At 42.3% G+C, this 12,936-nt stretch overlaps 1 protein-coding gene across 1 annotated transcript in view; it reads left to right on the top strand.

The window, feature by feature from the left end:
* The first annotated feature begins 639 nt into the window (after nucleotides 1–639).
* LOC133648497 (myotubularin-related protein 9-like) overlaps nucleotides 640–12,936 on the top strand; it is a 28,811-nt gene continuing 16,514 nt past the window's right edge. The window contains exons 1-7 of the mRNA XM_062044659.1: nucleotides 640–726; nucleotides 1,072–1,261; nucleotides 5,822–5,930; nucleotides 5,995–6,120; nucleotides 6,399–6,572; nucleotides 6,640–6,857; nucleotides 8,578–8,739. Coding sequence (XP_061900643.1) covers nucleotides 1,080–1,261; nucleotides 5,822–5,930; nucleotides 5,995–6,120; nucleotides 6,399–6,572; nucleotides 6,640–6,857; nucleotides 8,578–8,739 — 971 coding nt within the window. The 5' untranslated portion in view covers nucleotides 640–726; nucleotides 1,072–1,079. The remainder of the gene's footprint in view (nucleotides 727–1,071; nucleotides 1,262–5,821; nucleotides 5,931–5,994; nucleotides 6,121–6,398; nucleotides 6,573–6,639; nucleotides 6,858–8,577; nucleotides 8,740–12,936) is intronic.

The following is a 12,936-nucleotide window of genomic DNA, read 5'->3' as shown; positions in this document are numbered from 1 at the left end:
CCGCATTAAAAGTTCACCTCCAGGCAGCTACAACCCTAAACTAACACCCTCCCCGGATTGCTAATAATCAAATGTAAACAATCAAATGCAGATACTTTTTCTTATGCCTTCTGATCTCTCTCTCTCTCGCTCTCTTTCTCTCTCTCTCTCTCTCTATATGTCCACCACTTGCTGTCTATATCCTACCCCCCACCCCCTCCACACCCCTGATTGTAAATAATGTAAATAATTCAATGTGATTATCTTGTGTGATGACTGTATTATGATGATAGTATATATGATAGTATATATCTGTATCATGAATCAATTTAAGCGGACCCCGACTTAAACAAGTTGAAGAACTTATTCGGGTGTTACCATTTAGTGGTCAATTGTACGGAATATGTACTTCACTGTGCAACCTACTAATAAAAGTCTCAATCAATCAATCACGGCTCTGAGTAACAGAGTAGCAATGCTACCACGTAGTGTACATGTTTGGTATCACCATGGCGAGATTTTTAATAAAATGTATTTAAAAATAAACAAATATATTAATTGTACGTAAATGGAAACCCCTACAAGCCGACGTTGATTTTTTTTTTTTTTAAATTTGAACAAATGTAGATTGTATTATTGACACAAACTTGAGTTCCGCATCTTCAGTTCCTCCTAACATAGTTTTCCAGTCGGTGTATTTTTGAAGACGCACTTGGCTCGTTCGAGCAAACAAACAAAACCGGCCAGGTAATGAATTGCACTATGAATGGCTGAATCATTAAAATGAGCGTTTAGGCACACTGTAGACATTTAATTTATTTACATTCAAACGAGAGATAATTCGTTCTACTTGTTATACCGTTCCGTCATTGCTCGCTCACTCGCTAGATAGTAGTTAGCCACCAGACTTCCTGTATTTAGCCACCGCTGGTTAACATCGCCAGTTTAATTATTTTAACGGTCATTTATGGGTTTTATGCCTCCTGGAACACCTTTTGAATCAAAATAGCGTGTTTGGATAAGCGTGACTACCACAATTAACACTGTTTCTGTAAGGATTTGTGGTGAGTGTGCTTTACTGTACCCTGCCAGGTGTCATTATGGAGTTTGCGGAGCTGATCAAGACGCCCAGAGTGGATGGCGTGGTCCTTCATAGGCCTTTTATGCCCACCGTGGAGGGCACTTTATGCCTGACGGGACATCACCTCATTCTGTCCTCCAGGCAGGACAATGCAGAGGAGCTGTGGTTACTTCATGCCAATATTGACTCCATAGAGAAAAGGTAGATATTTATTTGATTATCCCTAGTTAACTACACATAGGGGTCAAAATATGAGAAACAACTCTGAGCACACACTTGTAATAGTCCAGGTGTGTCAAACTAATTTTAGATCGGGGGCCACATGGAGAAAAATCTACTCTCCAAGTGGGCCGGACTGGTAAAATCACAGCACAATAACTTAAAAATAAAGACAACTTCAGATTGTTTTCTTTGTTTAAAAATAGAACAAGCACATTATGAAAATGTACAAATCATAATGGTTTTTTTTACACTTAAATGTTGCGGCTAATATGGCTTATACTTGTATAGCGCTTTTCTACCTTCGAGGTACTCAAAGCGCTTTGACACTATTTCCACATTCACCCATTCACACACACTAATGACGGGAGCTGCCATGCAAGGCGCTAACCACAACTATCAGTAGCAAGGGTGAAGTGTCTTGCTCAAGGACACAACGGACGTGACTCTAGGTTGGTAGAAAAGTACCAATGATTGTCACACACACACTACGTGTGGTGAAGTTATTCTCTGCATTTGACCCATCACCCTTGATCACCCCCTGGGAGGTGAGGGGAGCAGTGGGCAGCAGGTGTGGGCGCTGCCCGGGAATCATTTTTGGTGATTTAACCCCCAATTCCAACCCTTAATGCTGAGTGGGAGGGAGGTAATGGGTCCCATTTTTATAGTCTTTGGTATGACTCGGCTAGGGTGTGAACTCACAACCTACCGATATCAGGGCGGACACTCTAACCACTAAGCCACTGAGTAGGAGAAGAACCTGGGGATTGAACCAGGAACCCTCAGGTTGCTGGCACGGCCACTATCCCAACTGCGCCACGCCGTCCCCAGTATTTAGTTTATTAGTATTAGTATTAGTAATAGTATTCTATCTTTATTTGTCGTTATTTTTATTTTCTGAATAAATGATGTGATAATGTTCATCAGTCAACTCATTGGTGTTAATTTTCAATCTATCAAGATAAAAAAATGATATCAAAATCAAATTACAGTATGTTATTTATGTAGTTTGATCATTTTCCTCGACTGATGTACTAACATCATGTGGTTTATTTTGTACGTATGTAGCATCATCTACAAAAATACAAAGAATTGCTATTGCAACATCCAGTGGACACATTTAAAACAGCTGTTTCTTTCATTCAAAAATTTCAGGTTAATTTTTATACTTAGCAAACTCATCCTGCGGGTCGAATAAAACCTGTTTGCGGGCCTAGTCCGGCCCTCGGGCCATACGTTTGACACCCTTGTAATAGTCCATGGACCCGGACCGATATGGACAGCATGAGAGGAAACCACACTTTAGGGCTACAAACTGTATGATCATTTCAATATGGGATAACCGTTCCAGAAGAGCAGCTTATTGTATGTATTTTGCATGTTAATCTAATTTTAAAGTGCAGGTTGTTTTGCCACATTTGGTGAGGCATGTTTTAAAGCACTGCTTGCATCGTGGCGCTCCCGTATTTAAAGCATCACATTGATCGACAGTTTTGAAGCCCTAATTGCGCTTCACGCACTCTCTTTATCAACCAGTAGAATTTACTTTATTTGTTTTCCTCTCCTCACTGTTTCTTCTTGTGCGCTCTGTGAGTGTGTGCACGCTGACACACTCAACATGCTCCTCAGCTCAGCAATGTTACCGCAGAACGGCAGCATGCGGATGAAAAAAAGTACAGGTATTTTTCAAAGGCAGTATAGTACCCAGGGTTTCCCCTAAACTGCCAAGATACCAGTGGCGGTGGGGGCGTAGTTGTGGGTGTGGTCACCATGACGTCATTGAGTAATTTGCTATGATGATATGATTTTCTTTAAAAAGGCAAAAAAAAAATGTATATATACACAATTTTTTTAATCAATTTGACTTATTTTCAATTGTTGCTGCTTTTTGTACTATGTACTTTGTTGAGATTTTAAAATGTTTCCAGACTTTTAATCACTTATGGGTTTTTTATATTAAAACAACTAGCAAAAAATCTATGAACTTCTTACTGTGTTATTATAGAATGTACTCATGTTTAGAGACTACTTCTGTCGTTTGATGTCGCTGACGAAAGAGGCTCGCTGCAGCGAGCATGACGTCACACTTGCTTGGCGTTGTTACTCTAGTTGGACTCTCGTTTCATAAAACCCACCACTGTCCTCTAAATATTTGCACATTTTGTAGATGGCTGTCCACGGGTACATCTGCAATATATGTAAAAATTACGTCCACATTGCAGACATGCTGACAACGCCACAATGGCGTGCTTTTTGTTTACATCTGGTTTCGGTAGCGTGGTTTTGTGTGATCAAAGTCTTTTTTTGGTGTTCAAGTTTGTGATACATCACTTGTCAATAGTGCGCAAATAATAGGCCATATATATATATATATATATATATATATATATATACACATAAATATATATACACATCAATATATATACACACATAAATACACACATAAATATATATATATATACACATAAATATATATACTGTATATATATATTTATATTCACACACATATATATATATATATGTAAGTATGTATGTGTATATATATATACACATACGTACGTACGTATGTATGTATGTATATATATATATGTATATATTAAGTAGGGCTGCAACTAACAACAATTTGATAATCGATTAATCTGTCGATTATTACTTCGATTAATCGATTACTAATTGGATAAAAGAGACAAACTACATTTATATCCTTTCCAGTATTTTATTGAAAAAAAACAGCATACTGGGACCATACTGGCACCATACTTATTTTGATTATTGTTTCTCAGCTGTTTGTAAATGTTGCAGTTTATAAATAAAGGGTTATTAAAAAAAAAAAGAAAGAAAAAAAAGTAGCCTGTGCGCATGCGCAGAGGCATAGATTCAACGAATCGATGACTAAATTAATCGCCAACTATTTTTATAATCGATTTTAATCGATTTAATCGATTAGTTGTTGCAGCCCTAATATTATGGTTGTTCCATAAACAGGTACTAATAAAGTACCGCGATAATAATTGATTGAAATCGGTACTATACTGCCTTTGAAAAGTACTGGTACCGTTCTTTCATCTAAGTGCCGCTGTGTGATGCGGCGAGGCGCGTGATGTTGAGTGTGTCAAAATGCACACAAACAGTGCATACAAGCAATAACATCGTGATGGGGAAGAATGGCAAAAAACGACAATTTATTGGTTAATAAAGAGGGTGCGTGAAACACAATATGGTAATATTTGGCCTTCAAAACAAACAGTAAAGGTGACACTTTAAACAAGGAAGCGCTGCGCTTCAAGTGTTGCTTTAAAACGCACCTCGACAAATGTGGCGATTAGTATTACCACCTTTGCTTCAAACTTAGGTAAACATTTAAATAATAAGCATTTAGACCTGCACAAGGAGTTATAAACATTGATTGATTGATTGATTATAAAGAGTGACAGGTAATAATGTAGTTGTTGCACCTGTCCCGCTGTTCGCTCCGGTACAGACCGTAGTAGAGGAGCGCAGGGGAGACGTTCCCTTCAGTTCACTTTACCCCGCAATGGGTCTGCTAATATCCGCTTTCCGGTCAGAATTCTAGGCTGCCGATTTGTGACAATCAGGTTACTTTATTATTAGTTTTGCAGGACACAACCAGACCCATTCATCACTTTACCACGCATTGCGCGCGCTCCTCTCTCTCTCTCTGTACTCGCCCACTCACTCACTGATGTCACTCAAACAACACGTTCACATTCTGACAAACACACATACTGTACGCTACTCTCATGAGTTGACAGCTCCTCTGTTGTGAACATGTACAGTATATACAAAATATGTAGATATCAAACATGTATATACGTAGACGCGCACACGGCTCCTTGGATTGAGGCCAAATATTAGCGGAGTTAAGACCGCCCAGCTAACATCAAGTAGTGCAATTAAAATGGCTGAATTTAGTAACTAATTGCTACAATTTGTGTTTTATCTTTAACAGATGTGTGTTTTACCTGCTATATGGCTCATCTGGGTGCATTTATCCATAGTTTTGTTTTTAGTACTTACTAATTATTGTATTTTTCGTAAAGCAGATACCAGGATTGGCAACCATAAAACATGAAGCATTTAATATAATGTAAATAAATCATTTTTATTATATTCTAATCTAATCCTTCTAATCTAATCCTTGATTATGGCAGACCATATGTAATATGGAACATTTAAATTGTTCTTTGAGTGCAACAAGAAAAACACAATGTGTTTAATGCCCTTTAAATTATATTTTAACCTTCTAAAATTGTTATTTGAGGGGAATAGGAAACATATTTATTGTATTGCAAAATTTTCTGTTAAAATAAAGCCAAAATTGACACTTTTTCATAGCTCCCTTTATTTGGAAAAGTATCAAAGTATTGATATACATTTATATATATATATATATATATATATATATTACACACCAATTTAAAAATCATAATTTCCTGAGATGGTACCAACATGTGGAATTTCTGCACTGGACTGGACTGTAATAAGCATTGCAATAAATAATCTTGTTTTGTTATCATTCAGGTTTATTGGCTCCCTGGGCAGGATCATTGTAAAGTGTAAAGACCTAAGAGTGATCCAGCTGGACATTCCTGGTTTGGAGGAGTGCCTCAACATCGTCAGTTCAACTGAGGTAAAAGGTTAGACTTAGAAAAAAGGTATTGTAGTGTTTTAAATATGCTTTATTGCCCATTTAGGCTCTGTCCACGCTGGATTCTGTGTCCCTGATGTACCCTTTCTTCTACCGGCCCATGTTTGAGGTCGTAGACGATGGATGGTATTGTTTTAGACCACAAGATGCCTTTAAAGACCTTGAGTCTATGGTATGAAATAACTATTAAACCTTACAGCCATAAGTAAGGCTAAATGTTGAGATGACCAATACGTATTTTAATTTCTAAATATATTGATTAAATATTGTTATATATTGTATAAAATTTAATAATATAGTGGCAACGTTGCTAATTTGGCAATATTGATCTCTTCTGCTTTGTCCACGTATTCTCATGTGTTAATGCGCTGGCCACAACAAATAAATTGATCTAAGGGAAACGCGGACTAAAAATGTATTAACAGCCTAACATTTACTTTCTTCTATCAGACGGATGAATGGAGGCTGAGTGAAGTCAACAATGACTTTAGTGTGTGCCCATCCTACCCTCCCCTTGTTGCCGTGCCCAAGGGTATCGATGATGACGCCCTGAGGAAAATAGCAACGTTTCGTTACGCCGGCCGCTTCCCCGTGCTCAGCTATTACCACAAGAAGAATGGCATGGTGAGCGCATCGAGTGGTGACTCGGCTTCTCTAGCAACACAGTGTGACATCTCTTTTGTGTTGTCAGGTGATGATGCGAGCATCTCAGCCTCTAACGGGCACTAACGGGCGGCGGTGCAAGGAAGATGAGAAGCTTATCAATGCCACCCTGAGGCCTGGGAAACGTGGCTACGTTATAGACACCCGTGCCATCAACTTGGCCCAGCAGGCCAAAGCTAAAGGTGGAGGCTTTGAGTCTGAGGCAAATTACCCCCAGTGGAGGAGGATCCATAAGGCCATTGAGAGGTAAAGAGATGTCCTTATAAGGCAGAGGTCCAGAGGGGCATACTACATTCATTCATTTATTTATTTCCATTAAAGTAACCTGACTCTCCCAAACCATATACAGCAGTGGTCCCCAACCTTTTTGTAACTGTGGACCGGTCAACGCTTGAAAATGTGTCCCACGGACCGGGGGGGAGGTTATGTTCTTTTTTTTTTTTTTTCATAAAAATATACAATCATGTGTGCTTACGGACTGTATCCTTGCAGACTGTATTGATCTATATTGATATATAATGTAGGAACCAGAAATATTAATAACAGAAAGAAACAAACCTTTTGTGCGAATGAATGTGAATGGGGAGGGAGGTTTTGTGGGTTGGTGCACTAATTGTAAGTGTATCTTGTGTTTTTTCTGTTGATTTAATAAAAAATTAAAATAAAAAAAACTAAAAATTATTTATTTTAATTTTTTTTCTTGTGTGGCCCAGTACCAATCGATCCACGGACCGGTAACGGGCCGCGGCCCGGTGATTGGGCACCACTGATATACAGTATATACAGTAAATCCTACTAGCTGTAGTCGACAAAATTTAAATCGGTTGGGGACATTTCTGCGCTGTTGACCCGTCTCCGCTCGGGATGGTTTCCTGCTGGCCCCACTATGGACTGGACTCTCACTATTGTGTTAGATCCACTATGGACTGGACTTTCACAATATTATGTCAGACCCACTCGACATCCATTGCTTTCGGTCTCCCCTAGAGGGGGGGTTACCCACATATGCGGTCCTCTCCAAGGTTTCTCATAGTCATTCACACCGACGTCCCACTGGGGTGAGTTTTCCTTGCCCTTATGTGGGCTCTGTACCGAGGATGTCGTTGTGGCTTGTGCAGCCCTTTGAGACACTTGTGATTAAGGGCTATATAAATAAACATTGATTGATTGAAATAGGTCTCACATAACCACAACAGATTATATTGTGAAACTGATCAACTATAGGGAAAAGTAATCATTTCATTTTTATACATTGGAACTTGCTTAAGGTAGGAGTGCTTATGTCGACAACCCATCTAAAAAAAGTGCCAATTTAGGTCAACGTACATCAAGTGTCAAAACTGGGGCCATTTGTAGCCTGGGAAAGGTATTTCATCAGGACCATATGAAAATCCATATGCATCCGCACTGTATGGCTAATTTAATCAAATAAGAGCCCCTACATGTCTTCTCCAACACAACTCATATATATCATGGAGACGTGTTAAAGCAATAATTAAGAAGCGTATAACAAGAAATTTACAATTAGATTAATCAATCAATCAAAGTTTATTTATACAGACCTTAATCACAGGTGCTCAAAGGGTTGCAATTAATAAGAGTCTACATGGAGGAAAATACAATAACTGCTGCTGTGTCACCACATGACGCATAAGAGGATAGGCGGATCGATCCATAAATTGGTAGTATCGACGACACGAAGGGCAGTGTTAAAATATGATCGATACTGTAGTGATTAGGTTAGTATTTTTATTTTCTCAAAATCATTTTTTGGTTGTTTTTGTTTTAACTCTGGGAATTATTCCCTGGACAAAGGAAGACGTTGAGGGCAAAAACCAGTTAATTTAAAAGGGAAATAGATAGTAGTCACTTATGGATGTTGGTTATCAGAATTGGCAGCATAAAACCCTGATTGGAACAGCCCTAATGATTGCAAATGTAATGAATTATCATTGTTGTCAAACAGATCCAACGTGCTGCAGGAGAGCCTCATCAAGATAGTGGAGGCGTGCAACGACCAGTCCCACAACATGGACCGCTGGCTCAGTAAGCTGGAGGCGTCCAGCTGGCTGGCCCACATCAAGGAGATCCTGACCACGGCCTGCTTGGCGGCCCAGTGCATCGATAGGTCAGAGTTGATTGTGGATGACCCCTTTTGAAAGGTTTCTTTGTATTAATAATAATAATAATTATAATAAATTTTACTTATAAGGCGCCTTTCTGGGCACTCAAGGACACCGTACAAAATCAAAACAATAAAATCAAATTGGATAAAAACAACAACAACAAAGATAGAGGAGATAAGATGATTACAATGAATAAGCAGTCAGGAATAGGTGTGTTTTGAGTCTTGATTTGAAGAGGGATATTGAGTCCAAGTTACGAAGGTCTGGTGGTGAAGAGTTCCAAAGATGTGGGGCAGAGCGACTGAAAGCTCGGGCACCCATGGTGGACAGTTTAAATAAGGGGACAGTGAGATGGATGGATGAAGAAGATCTTAGAGAACGTGAGCGCGTGGCAACATGGAGCAGGTCAGAGAGATATGACGGAGAGAGGTTATGGATGGCTTTGAAAGTGAGGAGAATTATTTTAAAGTGGATACGATGTTTGATGGGTAGCCAGTGGAGTTGCTGCAGAACAGGGGTGATGTGCTGGATTGAAGGGGTTCTGGTGATTATCCGGGCTGCAGAGTTCTGGAGAAGCTGAAGTTTGTGAAGTGACTTGTGAGGGAGACCAAAAAGGAGAGAGTTGCGGTAGTCCAGGCAAGAGGTGACCAGGCTATGGACTAGTATGGCAGCAGTATGTGGGGTAAGGGATGGGCGAAGACGATTAATGTTTCGTATATGAAAGTTATCAGACCGGGTAATGTTGTTTATGTGGGCTTGAAAGGAGAGTGTGCTGTCGAGGATGACACCCAGACTCTTGACTTGGGAGGAGGGTGAGACCGAGGAATTGCCGAGAGTAGATATATTTATTGGTGCCCTTGAGGAAATTCATTTTCACTGCTGTACATTTAAACAATAGACATTACACATCACAAAACATCCATCCATCCATCCATCCATCCATCCATCCATCCATCTTCTTCCGCTTATCCGAGGTCGGGTCGCGGGGGCAGCAGCTTAAGCAGGGAAGCCCAGACTTCCCTCTCCCCAGCCACTTCGTCCAGCTCCATCCCAGTCGCTTCACACTCAGCTGCGAACCGATCCAGCGAGAGCTGAAGATCCTGGCCAGATGAAGCCATCAGGACCACATCATCTGCAAAAAGCAGAGACCTAATCCTGCAGCCACCAAACCAGATCCCCTCAACGCCTTGACTGCGCCTAGAAATTCTGTCCATAAAAGTTATGAACAGAATCGGTGACAAAGGGCAGCCTTGGCGGAGTCCAACTCTCACTGGAAACGTGTCCGACTTACTGCCGGCAATGCGGACCAAACTCTGGCACTGATCATACAGGGAGCGGACCGCCACAATCAGACAGTCCGATACCCCATACTCTCTGAGCACTCCCCACAGGACTTCCCGAGGGACACGGTCGAATGCCTTCTCCAAGTCCACAAAACACATGTAGACTGGTTGGGCAAACTCCCATGCACCCTCAAGGACCCTGCCAAGAGTATAGAGCTGGTCCACAGTTCCACGACCAGGACGAAAACCACACTGTTCCTCCAGAATCCGAGGTTCGACTATCCGGCGTAGCCTCCTCTCCAGCACACCTGAATAGGTGTGCTGGAAGGCTGAGGAGTGTGATCCAACGATAGTTAGAACACACCCTCCGGTTCCCCTTCTTAAAGAGAGGAACCACCACCCCGGTCTGCCAATCCAGAGGTACCGCCCCCGATGTCCACGCGATGCTGCAGAGTCTTGTCAACCAAGACAGTCCCACAGCATCCAGAGCCTTAAGGAACTCTGGGCGGATCTCATCCACCCCCGGGGCCTTGCCACCGAGGAGCTTTTTAACTACCTCAGCAACCTCAGCCCCAGAAATAGGAGAGCCCACCACAGATTCCCCAGGCACTACTTCCTCATAGGAAGACGTGTTGGTGGGATTGAGGAGGTCTTCGAAGTATTCCCTCCACCGATCCACAACATCCGCAGTCGAGGTCAGCAGAACACCATCCTCACCATACACGGTGTTGATAGTGCACTGCTTCCCCTTCCTGAGGCGGCGGATGGTGGTCCAGAATCGCTTCGAAGCCGTCCGGAAGTCGTTTTCCATGGCTTCCCCGAACTCCTCCCATGTCCGAGTTACGCGCCAAACTGCAGCTCAGAGTACCCACCCTTTTTGGATTCACTTGAGGGAGTACTTGAGAGTGCTCCCCCGGGTGATTCCCTCGTTCTACTGGGGGACTTCAATGCTCATGTTGGCAGCGACAGTGAAACCTGGAGAGGCGTGATTGGGAAGAATGGCTGCCCGGATCTGAACCCGAGCGGTGTTTTGTTATTGGACTTTTGTGCCCGTCACAGATTGTCCATAACAAACACCATGTTCAAACATAAGGGTGTCCATATGTGCACTTGGCACCAGGACACCCTAGGCTGCAGTTCCATGATCGACTTTGTAGTTGTGTCGTGGGATTTGCGGCCTCATGTTTTGGACAAGAAGAGAGGGGCGGAGCTTTCTACCGATCACCACCTGGTGGTGAGTTGGCTGCGATGGTGGGGGAGGATGCCGGACAGACCTGGCAGGCCCAAACGCATTGTGAGGGTTTGCTGGGAACGTCTGGCAGAGTCTCCTGTCAGAGAGAGTTTCAATTCCCACCTCCGGAAGAACTTTGAACATGTCACGAGGGAGGTGCTGGACATTGAGTCCGAATGGACCATGTTCCGCACCTCTATTGTCGAGGCGGCTGATTGGAGCTGTGGCCGCAAGGTAGTTGGTGCCTGTCGTGGCGGTAATCCTAGAACCCGTTGGTGGACACCGGCGGTGAGGGATGCCGTCAAGCTGAAGAAGGAGTCCTATCGGGTTCTTTTGGCTCATGGGACTCCTGAGGCAGAGGACAGGTACCGACAGGCCAAGCGGTGCGTGGCTTCGGCGGTCGCGGAGGCAAAAACTCATCACAAAACAAAAATAACAAAAATACATCATAAATGACAAACACATTTATGGGCTTGTCAAGACAGGTCGGCCGGGCCTGCTGTTAAGGGCGGCTATAGCTGCAGGGATCAGGCTTTTCCTGAGGCGGGCCCTCCGGAATTCGATGGTTCTGTACCTGCGCCCTGATGGTAGTGGGATGATGTATTGGTGTAGTGGGTGAGTGATATCCTGGACTATTGTGTTTGCCAGTCGAGTGATGGACCTGTGGTTTAAATCTGAAATGTTGGGTGTGGGTAGGCCGATGATTTTAGCTGCTATGTTTGTAATGCGTGTGAGTTTGGTCCGGTTGGTTACAGAAAGCATGGTGAAAAAACATGTGGAACAGTACAGAAGTACAATGCTTTGGTAAAGTAATAACAGGAGATGAGGTGCAACGTATAGTCCTTTAAGTTTTCGGATGGCTGACAGTCTTTGTTGACTTCTTTTTTGAATGTCCGTGGTGTGCTGATCAAAAGTGAGTTTATTGTCCAAGGTTACGCCCAGGTATTTAAAAGTGTCAACTGTTTTAACTGTTTGTGTGTTTATGATGATGGGGTTCTGAGGTGAGGGGGGGTTGAACCGTATTTCTTCTGTTTTATTGGCATTGATTTCCAGATAACTGGCTGTGCATGACTCTATGAAATGTTTGACTGTGTTATGATAGTCCAGGATGGATTGACTGTTGGAGAGGAGTGCAAGAATGGTTGTGTCATCTGAGTATTTTAAGTATGTGACGGACAAGCTGTTGGTTTTGGCGAGAATGGTTTTCGACAAGTAAGATTTTGGTTTTATTACTATTAAGTTGAAGGAAATTGGATGGGAACCACTGCTTGAGTTCACTAAGGCAGTCTGTAAGGGAGGAAGGAGGAAGAGAGGCAGTTGGTTTGGTTGAGATGTAGAGCTGGGTGTCATCCGCATAACAGTAAAAAATGTATTTTAAATTTACAGAAAATATTGCCAAGGGGAAGAATGCAAATGATAAAAAGCAGGGGACCAAGAACATACCCCTGGGTGACACCAGAGAAAACAGGAGACGGAGGGGATTTGAGTGAACAGAGTTGAACAAACTGAGTGCGGTTGGAGAGATGTGATCTATTCTAAACCAGTGAAGGGGTGTGCTTGTGATGCCAATACTGTGCAATCCGTGGAGGAGGACAGTGTGTGAAATAGTGTCAAAGGCTGCAGTGAGATCTAAGAGGATTAGGATACTGAGAAGACCACAATCAGCTGCCAGAGGAGATCGTTTG

This window comes from Entelurus aequoreus, linkage group LG04, assembly GCF_033978785.1.
Source record: "Entelurus aequoreus isolate RoL-2023_Sb linkage group LG04, RoL_Eaeq_v1.1, whole genome shotgun sequence".
Classification (NCBI taxonomy): domain Eukaryota; kingdom Metazoa; phylum Chordata; class Actinopteri; order Syngnathiformes; family Syngnathidae; genus Entelurus; species Entelurus aequoreus.
The sequence above is the reverse complement of the archived record's forward strand: the minus strand, read 5'-3'. Positions and strand labels throughout refer to the sequence as shown.